The sequence below is a fragment of the Chiloscyllium plagiosum genome, chromosome 50 (assembly GCF_004010195.1).
Source record: "Chiloscyllium plagiosum isolate BGI_BamShark_2017 chromosome 50, ASM401019v2, whole genome shotgun sequence".
Classification (NCBI taxonomy): domain Eukaryota; kingdom Metazoa; phylum Chordata; class Chondrichthyes; order Orectolobiformes; family Hemiscylliidae; genus Chiloscyllium; species Chiloscyllium plagiosum.
In genome coordinates, this window is record NC_057759.1 from 6,307,255 (window position 1) to 6,325,052 (window position 17,798).

At 43.7% G+C, this 17,798-nt stretch overlaps 2 protein-coding genes and 1 long non-coding RNA gene across 4 annotated transcripts in view; 1 reads left to right on the forward strand and 2 right to left on the reverse strand.

Annotated features, from left to right (window-relative positions):
• The window catches only part of LOC122544563 (histone H3), a 21,386-nt gene extending 14,060 nt beyond the window's left edge, over window positions 1-7,326 (reverse strand). The window contains exons 1-2 of the mRNA XM_043683879.1: window positions 4,032-7,326; window positions 3,367-3,452 (exon numbers count right to left, since the gene is read on the reverse strand). Coding sequence (XP_043539814.1) covers window positions 6,879-7,289 — 411 coding nt within the window. The 5' untranslated portion in view covers window positions 7,290-7,326 and the 3' untranslated portion in view covers window positions 3,367-3,452; window positions 4,032-6,878. The remainder of the gene's footprint in view (window positions 1-3,366; window positions 3,453-4,031) is intronic.
• LOC122544652 overlaps window positions 1-17,798 on the forward strand; it is a 112,132-nt gene that overhangs the window by 53,268 nt on the left and 41,066 nt on the right. The gene's annotated exons all lie outside the window — the stretch shown is intronic.
• On the reverse strand, window positions 8,267-17,137 carry LOC122544526 (histone H1.2-like). Of its 2 annotated transcripts, none has more exons than XM_043683835.1 (2): window positions 9,042-9,571; window positions 8,267-9,011 (listed from the first exon to the last, which is right to left on the reverse strand). In XM_043683835.1, the coding sequence occupies exons 1-2, from the start codon at window positions 9,491-9,493 to the stop codon at window positions 8,783-8,785; spliced, it is 681 nt and encodes a 226-aa protein (XP_043539770.1). In that variant the 5' UTR covers window positions 9,494-9,571; the 3' UTR covers window positions 8,267-8,782. The 2 variants fall into 2 exon arrangements, with proteins under 2 accessions (XP_043539770.1, XP_043539769.1); XM_043683834.1 differs by adding an exon at window positions 17,125-17,137 and having other exon boundaries at window positions 8,270-9,518.

Sequence of the window (17,798 nt, forward strand, 5' to 3'; positions counted from 1 at the left end):
GATGTAGCTGTGAATCTGTATTTGTCAACGTCTAGTTTATAAATGTGCAAATGCATTCACAGATTGTATCTGCCAGTGTTTTTGAAGTGTGTGTGGGGGTTTGGGGTTGTGTGCTTAAGTATCATGCTCTCCCTTTCAGTTTCTACAGAGTGAATGTGTGAGAGCAGCTATCAATCACCGCCTGTCAGTTTTTGTTGTGTCCACGTGAGAGTTCAGGAATTGAGCTAACCTTGTCAGTTTGTGCTGTGTGACTGAACGTCAAGTGCTGAATCAGTACCAGTCACTTTCAACTCTCATGCATCAAAAGTTGCTTAATTCGCTGACAGCCAATAATATTCTATGAGTCCAATGGTGACAAGGAATCTAATCTTGTTTGCCATCTGGTTCACTAATGTCCTTTAAGGAAGGAAGCTGCCATCCTTACCTGGTCTGGCCTACATGTGTCTCCAGACCCACAGCAATGTGGCTGACATATAACTACCCCCTGGGAAGTTAGGGATGGGCAATAAATGCTGGCCTCGCCAGTGATTCTCTCATCCCATGAATGAATTTAGGAAAAAGAATTCTCTGTGACTGTGATTGATTCTGTGATAGATTTTAGGGTGTTGTGATTTGGCCTTAATCTCTTCTGCATCATGTCATTTTTGGTAGAGTCACAGAATTGGTCCAGCCATTCAACCCTTTTGTGTCCAGACTGGGACATTCTGTTCTTCACCTATTCTCCATTCTAGTTTCCATTATCTGTTGGGATTCTGAATTTTATCCACTCACTGCCAGTATCTATCTAAATGCTAATTTGAGATTATTCCTGCAGTTATCTGTCTTTGATAACTATAGTGCCAGTTATGTTCTGTGGGCAATAGCATCAGGTAGTGTTTGTGGATCTCGTTCTCTTTCCACGTTCAGTTGTGTTTTTTTGGTATGAGTGTTGGATAAACTTGATCAATATTCACTAACCTTTTGTGATTGAGGGATTAATGAATCTGAATTTTATTGCATTCAGACTTTTTAAATATATTTTGCGTATGCAGTAATCTTTATCAGTTGCTGCTGAACACTAAGATATAACATCTGACACTAACTGAAATGATTAATGCTTTGGTGAATCAATTTATAACTGTCCATATTTGGAAATACCTGGGCGTAAATTTCTTTTCTTTTCCCCTTTCAGCACTAACTGGCTGAGTGTGAGTGAGTTTTCTGTTGTGCTGCCAATCTGTATCACTTTAAAGGAGTGGCACTGGTCTATATCACACTGACACTTTTTTTATGTCGCCTTGTGTTTCCAGTTCTGCATGTCATGATCTGGTACACTTTATAAGGTGGGTTTAATGCCTTATAAATCAGTGTTTCATATATTAAAAACGTATGGAAATGCTTCTGCATTACTCAGGTCCTCAACCACAATGTGTGTGTGGAGAAAGTGTGTGTTCATCCACACCAGGCTCAGTGTGAGAATGAGATTCATTCACTCTCTGATACTAGATATCAATGTGCTCCTTATTCTTGGTTATTGTGTTTCACAGTGCTTCAGTGTCATCCAAATTGAAACATGTCACTTTTAGTAACTGCTACTGTACTTCAGTGTTCAAACTTGTGCTACTTGACATGAATGAGGTACTATCCATTGCCACTGGACTCAGCTCCTGTCTGTGAAAGTGAATGTGTTTGTATAACTGTTAATCTCTGGCACTGCACATGTAGTTCGATAATGTCCACAGCCAATTTTCTTTAGCTTTCGTGCCTGTAGGATCCAGGGACAACTGAACATGCAACACATTGCAGCAGAAAAGCATCTGTGCTTTTCTTCAGAATCAAGGGGAGAAAAGCAATGGACTTTTGTAACTCCTATAGTGCAGAGTCTAACCGGGAACAATAGGGATATCAAGGTCTGGTTTTCAGAATGCTAACAATTTTTGCATTGTGACATGTATTCACCGAACCCATTTGCAACGAAGTAAACACTTCAACTGCATTCAAGCTGACTGACCACAGTGTTCCTTGTACAGGAAAGAGAATTGGCCAATTCTATTTTATTTACTAATGTGGACAGAATCTGGTGCAAGCCACTAGCAGACTCTTGTGTTGCTCTATGGTAGGGAGGGGAAAATCAAAAGGACTTTTATTTTCCACCATTCTGTGAAGAATAGTTCAATAAATTGAACTTAACAATTTAAATATCAACTTCTGTTGGAAAGAAAAATGAGCAGCTTGACAAACCGACCAATTTTGGCTTTCTCTTTCATGCTGCAATGATTTAAATAGTAATGATCTGATTCCAATGACTCCTTCAGAAAACTATATCCTGATTCCTTGCTTTTTTTTGTACTATAATGAAGGGAGGGTCAAGAGGAATGCAGGGATCTTCATAGAAAATCAAAACGAATTTTGAAATACATATAGAATAATTTTTAAAAAAACTTTCTTGCTGGAGAGAAAAATAAAATAACTACAAAATGATGAAATGGAGAATGAGGTTACGATACAGATGGAGATGACAGCTTCTCTGCTGCCATGATAGTTTTACGAAAATGGAATGCTGGTTGAAAGGAATTAGCATTGTTAGCTCAGTCAACTGTAATGTTGTTATAGACTGTCTTTGATCAGTCAGACTTAATAATTTGAAGAGACTTATTCTGTGCTGTAAGTTTCTTTGACTTGACATGAGAGTAGAAATCAGTTTGATGAAACGTTTTCTGCTAGTTGTGTATATGGATTTTCATTACTTTTGGATGTTGGAATGAGTATTTCAGGATGGCGTACAAATTTGCAACAATTGTCAATCAGTCAGTAGCTGTGTGTGAGAGAATGGTGTGTGTGTGCATATGTATGCAAGCACACATAAGAGGGTGGATTGGAGATGGTGGTTGTGTGTACATCAGGCTTTGGCTCAGAGGTTCATTTGGAATTTACACTGTTTAGTTGTGCCTTTCACATAGGACTTCTATTTATCAAAAGATTAATTTTGCCCTTCTCAGTTACTGATAATGCCAAAGTTTCCTTCTATATCTTCAGAAATCCTTGCTGTAACAATGTAACAGAATGATCTGTTTGTTCACCTTGACTGTAACTTTAAAATTGCCTTCATTACATGTGGAGATAATACAGTTCCTGAATGTATATTTCATAACAGGATACAATCTATCCCTCTTCTGATGTTGCAAATGATAATTGACTAAGCATCATGGCATTTATTGGAAATGAGCTGTTGTGCATTGAGTATAGGGAGAAATCAAAAAAATATATTGCATCAGTTGTGTTTGACTCTTGGATTGAATGTATACTTCTGGAAATTAAGCTCAATGTGTATCTGACTCAATCCACTCTGACTGTGGAAAGGATGTTCTCCAATCTGACAACAATAACATACCTGCTGGTTGTTAGAAGCAGCTGGTCACACTTGGCTTTGTACTGAGGAAATATTACATTGTCTTGGTCCATAAATCATTTGCCTGGAGGAAGACGAGGGATATTTCTTGTAAATCACCAACAGCTAAGTAGAAAGCTGATCGACTGATCAATGCAACATTCAGGTCATGATCATGATAATTCTGTTTTTAAACAGGGCAAGGTGAATAGTGCAAGGACTGGTTACACTCTAGCTCTGAGCTCCTCCCAGTCTTTTTTTTTCTGTTTGCGAAATTCCAAAACAATTTACTAAATTACAAAAGCTAACCAACATCTGCAAGTTCAATAGTCAGATCCCAATACATTAACTGTTGAAGGAAGAACAACAGGCACTACTCTCACATTTAGATATACTGTCCTTTAATTACCTACTATTCCATGTTTATTCGCAACAAACAGCATGAAATAGAAGCCAAACAATGAAGTTCCATCAGAGTTTAGGTAATTAAAAACTACAAGAATGTCCGACAGCAGCTTCTTCCCGCTCTGCCTCCCTCAGCAGGCCCACACACAGCCCGAGAAAGGCCTCTCTCTTCCCCCCAGCCCGCTCACTCCAAGTTCCGGGACCAGTTCCTGCTCCGCTCGGCCTCTTACAAACAGCCCCCGGTTCTCCCTGAACTCACCCCGAATCAATCCCGGTCTCGGAGCCCCCTCTGTGTCCCAGGCTCCCATCCCGATGTGCTGTTGGAAGGAGCCTGCTGTTCCCTCGCTTCCCTGGGCGCTGATCTCTCCATTGCGGTCTGTTCCAAACAAACCTCTTACACTCACTGAGTAAATGCTCCTCAATGGCAGCGCTGGGGGAGGGCCTCAAGCAATGCGTTCATCGAATTAGGAACAGCCAGCTTTGGAGGAAGGGCAGCATTGCGCATGCGCCTAAGGATGCAGGAATAAATTATTCACATTAAACTGACTGTGACAGCAGCGGTGATAAATCCAGTGCAATATTGGGGATTGGGATTAAAGCACAAATTTCCAAAAAAGGGAATGTTTTCTCTAGAGCAGAGATGTCTGTAATGGGAACCGCTTTTTTCCTGATGAAGGGCTTTTGCCCGAAACGTCGATTTCGCTGCTCCTTGGATGCTGCCTGAACTGCTGTGCTCTTCCAGCACCACTAATCCAGAACCCGTGAATAAAGTATAAACGATTTATGAGTGGGACAGGGTGAATAGAGAGAAGCTGTTTTCCTTGTTTGAGCGAGCAATCACAAGTAGTGCTTGGGTAACGATATGGTAAGCGTAAGGATTCTCGCTATGGTGAAGGGTTAGATATGAAGATATTGAGGGAATTTCAGGAAAATCTTTTCAGTGGTGGAAATCTGGAAGACACCGCATGCGAAGGTAGTGGAGGCCAGAAACCTTAACCTTTAAAAAGCATTTGGATGAGCACTTCAAATGTCAGTTCCGGAGCCACCATTCACGGTGGGATATGAACGGTGAATATCTCCCGAGGCAAACCAAAAAGAAACGTGTCTGTCTTTTGAGTACGAGGAGCAGATACACCTCACGATTGGCGGTCCATGCCTTTAGTTCTAGGCCTCGTAGACTCGAACCTGGGTCTCTGGCGCTGTTTTCTCCGATATCAGATTACAGTAAATGGACCGAGATCAAACCTGAGCAGCTGCAGGACTGGGACAGCAAATGTGGAGTTTTTGCTGATGTCTGACCTTTCCAAACGCTGGGCGACATTAAAATATTGTCTCAAGACGATTAATGAGCTCGGCCGGAAGAACGGTCTGTAATGTTTAATCAACATATCGGAGTGCTTTCAAAGTGTGAAATGAAGAGATTAATTGCAGATTGCAGTTCTTGGCGCTTGTTTTTGTTTCTGCCAGTTCTTCAGGTGTAGAAATAAAAGTAGAAAGAGATAGCTGCATCTAAGCAAATGAATGAGCGAGAGAGATTGTCTGAAGTATATATTTACAACCTAATTAACAAGTATTGATGAATTCCCCTCTGAACAACGTTCTTTTTAATACTTCATTTTTCTATGTAAAACATATCCCGTTATTTGTGAAATGGCGGGCTTTTCAAATTGGAAGGAAAGGTGTTGATGATTTGGCGCTGGCAGCAAGAGTAGAGAATGGGCTCTTGCTGCCAGCGGGAGCAGAGAATGTGCTCTTGCTTGCTGACTCTCGGGAGCATATTAAACACCAGTGAATCTGCCTTCTTTCCGTTTGCTGCTATTTGCTCAAGTCACTCTCTAATATTTGATTATTCCGGGAGCGACAAGCCCCGGTTGGGTGTGAGCCCTGAGTGTCACCACTGGGAAACAAAAGAAGTGCTCCTTTTCTTACAGACCCACGGGTGGATAAATTACACATTTTTTTTTCATTTCCAAAACTCCGTGCGGGTTCTGTTGTGTTGCAGAATAGTATAAATGAGGCTTTCTGCTATCGGTGAGAAGCTTGTCAAAATGAACAGAGATCAAGCCAGAACAGTTGCCGGACTGGAATTGTTAATGTGGAGCTTTTGCAATAAGGGAGCACGGTATTAAAATAAAACCTAAAGGCGGTGTTCGTTGTTAATGCGCTCACGCCGAAGAACATTCATGAAATCCTCACAGATTGAATGATGGTACTCACTCTCTCCGGAGACAATCTCGAATGGTTCAAATAGCTTCTAGCCTCATTCATTTGCAATTTTTCTTTCGAGTAATGACTAAATACGAATGCTCCCTTCTCGGATCTACATTTCGGCAGGATTTTCAAATTTGAAAGAAAACGGTTGATGATTTGGCGCCATGTTTTCCCGCCTGCTTTCGCAGCAATGATCATGTAGTTACAGCTGGTAACAACACCAAGGAAGACAGTGAGGACAGAGAGGATTTAATCCCGTATTAATACTGCACAACTCTAATGAAGCATGTGAAAGTTACATAACATTCACAGCATTGTATATTCTAATCTGTGTCTTCAACTAACTCCCCTGTAATGCATTACTGACGTCACACCCGTCCCCCTTTAATATCATTCAAAGCCATGTTCCAGCGTCTGCGATCGCTTGACTGGCGCTGTTACCTTGTTGTTTAACTGACTCCCCATCAATGTTTTACTCAGGCCCTGTGCACTTCGCAAATTACGATACCAATGTCCGCAAGTAAGAGTTCGATCTCTTGGTATCAAATCTTTCCCATCCCTAAAACGGCAAAATATATGAACACCGAGACAGAGAATTCGCGGGAATTTATAATCCACTACCACAATGTCACGTTAAAATTATATTCCACAATCTGCCATAATAAATTGTGAACACGGGAGATTTCATTAGAAATGGAATACCTGCTCATGTCAACATCGCTTACAACTCATTCCCTATTTATTTCCTAGTTTTATAACTACAATATAAATGTAACTAATCGCTTCCCGCTCTCTCTCGATGGTCTGGTGGCTCTGAAAAGAGCCGTTGTGTTTCTTTCTCTCTCTCTCTGTCTGTCTGTCTCGGGGTGAATGTGCAGGGCCAGCCAAGCTCCGTTTAGGCGCGCTCCCCGCGGATCCGGCGGGCCAGCTGGATGTCTTTGGGCATGATGGTGACCCGCTTGGCGTGGATGGCGCACAGGTTGGTGTCCTCAAACAGTCCCACCAGGTAAGCCTCGCTGGCCTCCTGCAGGGCCATCACCGCCGAGCTCTGGAAGCGCAGGTCGGTCTTGAAGTCCTGAGCGATCTCTCGCACCAGGCGCTGGAAGGGCAGTTTGCGGATCAGCAGCTCGGTGGATTTCTGGTAGCGGCGGATCTCCCGCAGAGCCACCGTGCCGGGCCTGTAGCGATGAGGCTTCTTCACTCCGCCCGTGGCCGGAGCGCTCTTGCGGGCCGCTTTGGTCGCCAGCTGCTTGCGGGGAGCTTTCCCTCCGGTGGATTTGCGCGCTGTCTGCTTGGTTCTGGCCATTCTCTTCAACTCTCTAACACACACAGGTTACTACTGTCAATGCTGAGGGTGCTGCGGTGCTGCTTATTTAAGGGAATGGAGAGCCCGCCCTAGAGCTGGGATTGGATACAGCCCTGTCCCTCAGCCCACAGAGAAACATCTGCGGAAGGTACAGAAAGTGCAGGAAAAGAATTGTTGGAATCTGATTGGTTCACTGGAAATGACAGTTGGTCAATTTCAAAATACCCGCCGAATTCACCCTCACAAACCTTGAGATTAAAGTAACCATTAAAACGCAAAACACCATCCGTCTGCAACTAAGATAGAATTTAATATTTTATAGTAACTCTTTAAAACCACTTAAAAATCACACAACACCAGGTTATACTCCAACGGTTTAATTGGAAGCACACTAGCTTTCGGAGCGTCGCTCCTTCATCAGGTGAGCGTCGCTCCGAAAGCTAGTGTGCTTTCAATTAAACCTGTTGGACTATAACCTGGTGTTGTGTGATTTTTTAACTTTGTACACCCCAGTCCAATACCGGCATCTCCGAATCTTTAAAACCTAGTCAGCAGTCAGCGCGGACAGGAGGCGGGATCATTGCCTGATCTGTCTGTAACAGGCAGGAGGAAAGGCGGGGTTTAAAACAGCCCAGGCAAAATGAACAACCGAACGTTTACCCGCCGTGAATCGATCTAAATAACCGCGCCAATTTAAACATCTTAAAAGCTAATGCAGTGTACACCGATAAAAAGACAGAATCTCACTTTATGGTTAGATTACCCTCAGTGTGGAGACAAGCTCTTCGGCCCAACAAATCCACACTGACGCTCCGAAGAGCAACCCCACCCAGACCATTTCCCCTACATTTACCCCTGACTATTCCATCTAACACTATGTGCAATTTAGCACAGCCAATTTACCTAACATGCACATCTTTGGACTGTGGGAGGAAACCGGAGCACCCAGAGGAAATCCACGCAGACTCGGGAGAATGTGCAAGCTCCACACAGTTGTCCCTGGCGCTGAGGGAGCAGTGCTAGCCACTGAGCCACCGTGCCGCTCCTGTTTTCTTTGTATTGTAATTAGCCCGAAGACAATGTGGAATTATTGCCTGAACTGTCTGCAACAGGCAGATGGAAGGAACACGCCATGAAAACATCCGCACGGTCTCAGAATCAAAACTGAACAAAGTAACATTCCTGAACGGGTCAATGAAATACAAACACTACAATATGTCACATGCGTGACTCGGTAGAGTTATAAGTCGCGAAGTGAAATAACCAGATGGAGATCAATAAACCCTCTCTATATACCTTCCCGATTCACAGGTCTCCACTCTCGTAAACCATGGCATGTGTGTATTCGAGTTATTCAGATCAATTAATATCTAAGGTAGGGTTGCGCTCGGCGCCGGGAAACATTGGATCCGGGCTCAGCTCTTTCCCGAGAGATGTGGGTGGCTCTGATAAGAGCCTTTGGGTTCAGATGGTTACACGCTACACTGACTGGTTCATTTCTTTGCTGCTGTCTTGGTCACTTTCGCTTTGGGCTTGGCCTTGCCTTTAGCCAGTTTGCTGAGGGGTTTGGGGGCTTTAGGGCCCTTGATCTTTTTCACCTTCTTCACGGGAGTCCGTTTCTTTGGCGCTGCTTTGCTCACCGCTTTCTTTGGGGGTGCCGGCTTCTTACCGCTCGCTTTCTTGGCTGGGGATTTCTTGGCTATTGCTTTCTTGGCTGGGGATTTCTTGACTGTCGCTTTCTTGGCCGGGGATTTCTTGACTGTCGCTTTCTTGGCCTGGGATTTCTTCGCTGTCACCTTCTTGGCCGGGGATTTCTTCACGGCCGATTTCTTGGCGGCCGCTGATGTTCCCGCCTTCTTTCCCGCTTTTGCCTTGACCGGATTCTTTGGGAGTTTGAAGGAGCCGGAGACGCCATGGCCCTTGACCAGAACAAGGGAGCCGTTCGCCAGGCACCTCCTGATACTCATCTTGATCTGTGCCTTTCGCTTTCCCACATCGATCCCGCTTCTCTCCAGCCCCTTCTTTACAGCGGACAGAGACGCCCCTTTGCGATCCTTGATATCCTCGACAACCTTCAGAATCAGCTCTCCCAATCCGGGACCGGGTGTTTTTTTCCTGGGAGCCGCCGCCTTCTTCTTGGGAGCCTTTTCTTTGGTGGGAGCGGAGGCTGGAGGAGCCGTTTCGGCGGCTGCACTGTCGCTCATGTTGAGAACTCTGCGCTGAATCTCTCTCTGAGTCAGTCTGAACTGGGTCAGCAATGAAGCTGTTGGCGGCGGCACTGAGCAACTTCAAGGCAGCGAGCGGACGGCGCAGGGACAACCTGCCGTCAGCTCCTGATCCTGCTGCTTTTCTGTGTTTCTCTAACGGCCTAAACTCTCCGATTCCTCTGAAATTCCGCATCTCCAGTGAACCAGGCTCGATCGCTCCTGACCCAGACAAGGGAAGGTTTGCGACTGAAAAGTTTTGACTCGAATAGATGGCTCTGCTGTCGAGTTAAACGCATTTTGCTGCCGCACAGATCGAGCTCTTTGAGCTGAGCGCTGACATTGTCGGTACTTTTAGACTGAAATCTTGAAATCAACGAACACATTGTCCTAAATTCTACCTTTGGGGTCTAGTGGGGGAGACGGGGAATAAGTTGAATAGAAAATGTTTTTGATTTTCACAAGAGAGACCCAGAAATATCATAATATTCACGGACACACAAACACAGTTACGTTCGACGAACCGTCCGCCCTTTTCCGACAGCCTCTCTGACACAATATTCACATTCACACAGTCACACGCCAGAAATATCACCAAATGTAAGTGTGGAAGGATAGAATGTCTCATCCTTTCAGCGTTTGCTGCGGTGTCCAGGGAGTTAGTTGTAGTTTTTCTCCTCAGTAACTGTTACACTCTCATCAGCTCCACTGTTTACATCCTCAAAGATGGCCAGTCGGTTTGTCAAGCTTAGAAGACAGAACAGTGTGCACTGGAACATGGCCTTCATACCTATGCTGATTCTAGCAGATCCTGAATACTGTTTTGTCAAATGCTTCGCAATTGAAGCTTTCATTTTGATTTTTTCCCTGCAGGCTGACTGGTCTATAGTTCACAATTTTATGCCTACCTCCCTTTTCCATTGGATTGCTTACACTACCGAGCCCCCAATCTGTGTAAATTATTGCAGAGCTTATAGAATCTTGGAACATGACCATCACTGCATCCAGTATTACTCAGCCCACTACATTAAATACTCTGGGACTTAGATGATCAAGGACTGGTGTTTCCCAACCTTCAATCCCGTCCACTGTCCCAACATCATTTCCCAAATATACTGATTTAGTTCAGTTCTTCCCTCTCACTAAACTCACCAATATCACTACTGTGTTAGTTGTGTGAACATTTGTGAACAGAGAACAATAATATGTTAGCAATTTTTGAGACATTTTCGTTCCCATTTTGAACTTCCCTCTTTAATGTTGTAAGTGGCATGTGGTCCTCTTTACCAACCTATTTATGTTCATTTCTCTCTTTACACATTTATTAGTGTTTTAGCAGTTTTTTTAAAAAATGGTTTCGACAACATTACTCTTTTCTTCATTTGTTCTTTGTTAGTTAAATCCCTTTTCGCAGTCATTTGCTGAATTTGGATCAGTTTGCAGCCTTCCCGTCTTGCTATATTTCCTCCCAAATTGTAGGCCTTTTCTTTGGACCAAAAACTATCTTAAGTAGTCGTTTCAAGTTTCACAACATTCTTTTTATAGGAGAGAGACCAGAATTGCACATAATATTCCAAAAGTGGCATTACCAATGTTCTGTATACCCATAACATGTTCTCCTAAGTCACATACTCAAAGCTCTGACCAGTGAAGGAAAACATATCAAATACCTTCTTTGCTATCCTACCTGACTATAACTCCATGTTCAAGTAACAACGAACCTGCATTTCAACGTTTCTTTGTTCAGCAACACTCCACAGGACCTTTATATTAAGTGTGTAAGTCCTGCCCTGATTTGCCTTTCCAATTGCAGCACCTCATATCGATTTAAATTGAACTCAATATGCCACTCCGGGGTCCAGTGGCCCATCTGATCGAGATCCTGCTGTATCCTGAGGTAGCCTTCTTTGCAGTTTAGTACACCTATAATTTTTGTGTAATCTGCAAACTTACTAACAATACCTGCAACCTCACATCCAAATCATTCATAATAATGTGGAGGTGCCGGTGCTGGACTGGGGTGTGCAAAGTTAAAAATGAGACTCCACCAAGTTATACTCCAAAGCTTGTATTTGGAAGTACACGCTTTCTAAATACAGATACCTGATGGAGGAGCATTACTCCGAAAGTTTGTGCTTCTAAATAAACCTGTTGGAATAAAACCTGGTGTTCTGTCATTTTTTAAACTAAAATCATTTATACAAATGATGAAAAGCAATGGACTCAGCAGTGATCCTTGTAGCACATCAATTGTTACAGGCCTCCAGTCTGAAAAGCATCCCTCCAACACCACCCTCTGTCTTCTACATTTGAACAAGTTCTGTATCCAAATGACTAGTTCTCCCTGTATTCCATGTGATCCAATCTTGCGAACCAATTTCCCATGGGGAACCTTGTCAAACATTTTACTGAAGGCCATATAGATCACATCCACTACTTTGCCCTCTCAGTTATCAATTCAAAAAAAACTCAGTCGAGTTAGTGATACAAGACTTTCCACACAGAAAGTCATGTTGACTACCCCTGATCAATCCTGGCCTTTCAAAAGATGTAATCCTGTCTCTCACAATCCCCTCAACTGTTTGCCTACTGTTGATGTTATGCTCACTGTTCAATAGTTCCCTGGCTTTTCCTTACCACCTTTCCTAAATAGTGGCACCACATTAGCCAGCCTCCAGTCTTTTTGCACTTCACCTGTGACTATGGATGATACAAATATCTCAGCAAGGGGCCCAACAATCACTTCCCTAGCTTATCACCATGTTTCAGGTCCACCTGATTGGGTGCTCGTGCTTTATCCACCTTTTCTGTTTAAAATCATCCAGCAGCACCTCCTCTGCATTATGGATATTTTTAAAGATGTCACTATCTGTTTCCCCATGTTCTGTATCTTCCATTTCCTCCTCCTCAGTAAGGACTCGCTTAGTATCTCCCATTTTTCCTTTTCTTCCACACATAGGCTGCCTTGCTAATCTTTGCTGGGCCCTCTTCTTTCCCTGGTTACCTTTTTGATCTTCATGTATTTATAAAATCTATTTGAATTCTCCTTAAAACTATTTGCCAAAGGTATGTTATGTCCCTTTTTTGCCCTCCTCATTTCCTTCTCAAATATATCCCTATTGCCTTTATACTCTTCAAAGGATTCACTCAACGTCTCCTGTATTTAAGTAACATATGCTTCCTTCTTGTTTGGACCAAAACCTCAACTTCTTTTCTCATGCAGCTCTTCCTACACCTACCAGTCATGCCTTTCACCCGAACAGGAACATCCTGTCTCTGTACCCTCATTTTCTCATTTTTGAAGGCTTTTCATTTTTCAGCCATCACTTTGCCTGTGAACATCTGCCCTCAGTCAACTTTTGAAAGTTTTTGCACAATACTCTCAAAATTGGCCTTCCTCCAAATTAGAAATTTAACATTTAGATCTGGTCTATCCTTTTCCATCAGAGTTTTAAAACTAATAAAATTATGGTCGTTGGCCCCAAAGTGCTCCCCCACTGTCACATCATTACATCACAAGAGTAGGTCAAGATTTTCACCTTGTCTAGAAGATTCATTCACATACTGAATCATAAACTTTTCTTGCACACACTTTCTGTCTAAACCATGAACAATATGGCAGCCATAATCCATGTTTGGAATGTTAAAATCCCTCACCATTATTCCTGCAGATCTAAGATCTCCTGACAAATTTGTTTCTCAATTTCCTGCTGACTGTTAGGATGTCTACAATCCAATCCCAATAAAGTGATTAAACCCTTTATTATTTCTCATTTCCATCCAAATAATTTCCATGGAATATCCTCCCTCAGTAAAGGTGAGATCTTAACTCTTACCAAACATGTCACTCCCCATTTTCTCTTGCGGACCCCTCCCCCCATCCTTCCTATAACATTTGATTCCTGGAACATTAAGCTGCCAGTTGTGTCATCCCCAAACCATGTCTCTGTAATTGCTATGATATCCCAATTCCAATCCCATTTTCTTAACCATGTCCTGAGTTCATCCTCCTTCCCTGTTAGGCCTCTTGCATTGAAATAAATGCAGTTTAAGTTATCAATCCAACCACATTCTCTGCTGTGTTCCTGTCTGCCCTGGATGTTTGACTTACCGATTCGCCAGCCTCAGATTGATATCTTTGTTCACTATCTCCCCGGTTCCCACTGACCTCACCCCACGCTCACACCTTACGAGTTTAACCCGTCCCCAGTAGCTCAAGAAAATGTCCCTGGCAATATAGTGGATCCCTTCCAATTCAGGTGTATTCCATCCTTTTTCTACAAGTCATGTCTTCCCCAGAAGAGATTCCAATTATCCAAAAGTTTGAAGATCTCTCAAATTGAACCCCTTCACCGCCCGTGTAGGTGGGCAGCACGGTGGCACAGTGGTAAGCACTGCTTCCTCACAGCGCTCGAGACTCGGGTTCAATCCCCGCCTCAGGCGACTCTCTGTGTGCAGTTTGCACGTTTTCCCCGTGTCTGCGTGGTTTGCTCCGGGTTCCTCCCACAATCCAAAAATATGAATGTAGGGGAATGGGTCTGGGTGATTTGCGCTTCAGCGGGTCGGTGTGGACTTGTTTCCACGCTGTAAATAATCTAATCTAATCTCTCCCCTGCTCCTGAGTTGGGCATTCCTCTGCTCTATCATCCTATTCCTACCCTCAGTCGTTCGTAGCAGCGGGAGTAATCTAGATATTACTACCGGAGATCTTGCCTCTCTTCCTTATTCTTCCTTCGGAATCTCATCCCTTTCCCTTCCTGTGTAGTTAGTTCCAACGTGTACGCCCCTTTGTGAATATCCTGCACTCTCTCCGAGATATCCTTGATCCTGACACCAGGGAGACAACACACTATTCTGATTTCACGCTATCGGCCAGAGAGACGTCTGTCTGTGCCGCTGACAAAGAGATTCGAGTTTTGTAATTTGTAAAAGGAGGACCTTCGAAATCGCAACTACTTCCATCTAAAAGGATAAAGGCAGCTGATGTCAGGGAACACGGCCTTAATGTCGGACAAGTTCCCCTCTAAGGCACTCACCATGCTGACTTGGAAATAAAACCACTTTCTTTCACTGTCACTGGATCAAGACCCTGGAACTTCTTATTCATGGCATTGTGGGCAGCACATGGACAACAGCTGCTCCAGAAGGTGGCTCACCACCGCCTTCTCAAAGGGATGGAGAATAAATGCTTGGCTCAGCCAGCGACATCCACGTTCCAGGAGTGAATAAACAAAAACAGCTGGGGTCTCTCGTTGTGGCATACAATACATCACAAGGTTTCTATCTGCAGCATACATGACACTAAAATCTGTCATTCACGATAAACTAAATCGAGTCCCAGAGATGTTATTGCACACCTAGTCTGACTTTTCCACGGGCCTCCTGACCCAGAAATAAGCTCTGACACTGTGATGCAAGACTCTCTCCATCAGTTATTTTCTGCCTTCGTAAGAATGGTCCACTTATTCCCTCTCTCTGTATGATACTTTGGGCAAGGAGTTAAGATTAGTGGATATGGGGTCAGCAGGATTAAATACCACAGTTAACATTCGATCAGATGTGATGTTATCGAATGGGGGAGCACAGAGAATGGGCCGAGTGGCCGCCACCTTCCCCGCCCCCTGATCAGATTGTGAGAGAGCCGGAGGGAGGAGTTATTAACATTACCCGGGAATGGGACAATGTCCCAGCTTGAAACGTTCTCTGCCCTTTCCCCCACAGCCCCAGTTCCTTTGGTCAAACTGGGAGAAAAGGGAATTGGGGAAATGACCAATTGATATTTGTTTTTTCGGGGAGTTTTTGGGAAAACATCGCATGCGCAATACCTCATCGCACCCTCGCCTCCTCCAATACTGATTGTTCCCGACTAGAGGAGCGCATGCGTGAGGCCCTCCCCCAGCGCTGCCATTGAGGAGCATTTACTCAGTGAGTGCAAGAGGTTTGTTTGAAACAGACCGCAATGGAGAGATCAGCGCCCAGGGAAGCGAGGGAACAGCAGGCTCCTTCCAGCAGCACATCGGGATGGGAGCCTGGGACACAGAGGGGGCTCCGAGACCGGGATTGATTCGGGGTGAGTTCAGGAGAATCGGGGGCTGTTTGTAAGAGGCCGAGCGGAGCAGGAACTGGTCCCGGAACTTGGAGTGAGCGGGCTGGGGGGAAGAGAGAGGCCTTTCTCTGGCTGTGTGTGGGCCTGCTGAGGGAGGCAGAGCGGGAAGAAGCTGCTGTGGGACATTCTTGTGGTTTGCAATCCCATAAACACGGATGGAAATTCATTGTTTGGCTTCTGTTTTACGCTGTTTAATGCGAATAGACATTGAAATAAAAGACAGTAGAAACAAATGCGATAATCCTGTGTAGGATAAATATAGCAGGCACCGGATAAACGTCTCCATGTGAAATCATGCCTCGTATTTGTTTTTCAACAGTTAATAATGTATTGGGAGCTGGACACTGAACTGTGTACTCATCCCATTTGAGGAGATGTCCATATGTTGTTGAGTTTATTTTATCTCACTGAAATGTTTTAGAATTTGGGAAACAGAAAAAAAACTGGAAGGAGCTCAGGGCTCGAGTGGAACCAGGATCCGCACTGTTCACCTTGCCCTGTTCAAAAACAAAGAATTATAATGATCATGACCTGAATATTGCATTGATCATTTGATATCTTCCTACTCAGCTGCGAGTGATTTACCGGAGCTCTCTCTTTTGTCTTTCTCCAGGCAAATATTTGATGGATCAATCCAAAGGTGACCAGCTGCTTCTCACACCCAGCAGGTATATTACCACTGTCGGAGAGGAGAAGGTCCTTTCCACTGTCTGAGTGGATTGAGTCACCCAGACATTGAGCTCCATTTCCAGAAGTACACATTCAATCCAAGAGTTAAACACAACTGACGATATATAAATGTATATTATTTTGCCCTGCTCTCAGTGCTTACCACCTCAGTGACAGTAAATTCCATTATTCAAAGCCAATTATCATTCATAAGATTAGAAGCAGGTTAGACTGTATGCTTATAATAAATACACATTTATGAACTGCATTAAATCCATATGTAGATTTGGCATTTTTAAAAATTACAATCAATTTGAACAAACCGATCATGGTGTTACATGGTTATAACAAATATAAATATGAAGTGTATATTTGAGTGCAGATATAGAAGCAATGTTGGATATTTGAGTAATTGAGCAGGACAAAATTGTTCCAGGATTTGAACATCTTTCCTTCAGTAAGGTGTCTAGAACAGAACAAAACCAGCCTGGGTAACAGAAGGCCAACTCCCTTTGTCAAATGTATTTCTAAATTCAGCTTCTGTTGCCTGTAAGGTGTAACACACATACAAAGAAATACCCAACAGAACAAAGATGCATCTCCAACATGATCTAATATTCTCCATTCAATACTTGTGCTGTCACCGGAATTAATTTCTTTTCTGCTCTCCGCTTTGTATTAGGTGTTGGACTAGCTCAGTTGGCTGGATGGCTAGTTTGGAATGTGGAGTAACATCGATAGCATACGTTTGAATCTCTCACTGGCTGAGGTTACCATGAAGGCCTGTCCTTCCCCACCTCTCCCTTTGTCTGAGGCATGATCACTCTCAGGTTAAACCACCATCTATCAGTTGTCACTCTCTCTCCCTCTCTCTGACACTCCAGGTGAGGTCTAACAAGTGTCTTGTACAAGTTCAACATCACCTCCCTGTTCTTGGACTCTAGGTCTGATTAATGAAGCCAAGGATGCTGTGTTTTTTATTAACCCCTCTCCCCCGGTTATGCCACCTTCACTGATCTGTGCACATAACCCCAGCTCCCTCTGTTCCAGCTCACTACCTTTAGAATTTTAACCCTTACTTTGTATTGTCTTTCCATTTCATTCATCCAATGTCCTTCACCAAATTTGTATTAAATCAATTTTTGTCTTTATTTTCTGATGTTGACGAATTAAAACCTATTTTGTAAGTCAAACTTCATTTTCTCCCTCCTAGTCATTTTGTTTCATTTCCTTGCTACTAACTAACAAAACAATTCTGGTCTCCTTCCTATCGGAAAGATGTTGTGAAACTTGAAAGGGTTCAGAAAAGATTTACAAGGATGTTGCCAGGGTTGGAGGATCTGAGCTACAGGGAGAGGCTGGACAGGCTGGGGCTGTTTTCCCTGGAGTGTCGGAGGCTGAGGGGTGACCTTATAGAGGTTTACAAAATTGAGGGGCAAGGATAGGACAAATAGGCAAAGTCTTTTCCCTGGGGTTGGGGAGTCCAGAACTAGAGGGCATAGGTTTAGGGTGAGAGGGAAAAGATACAAA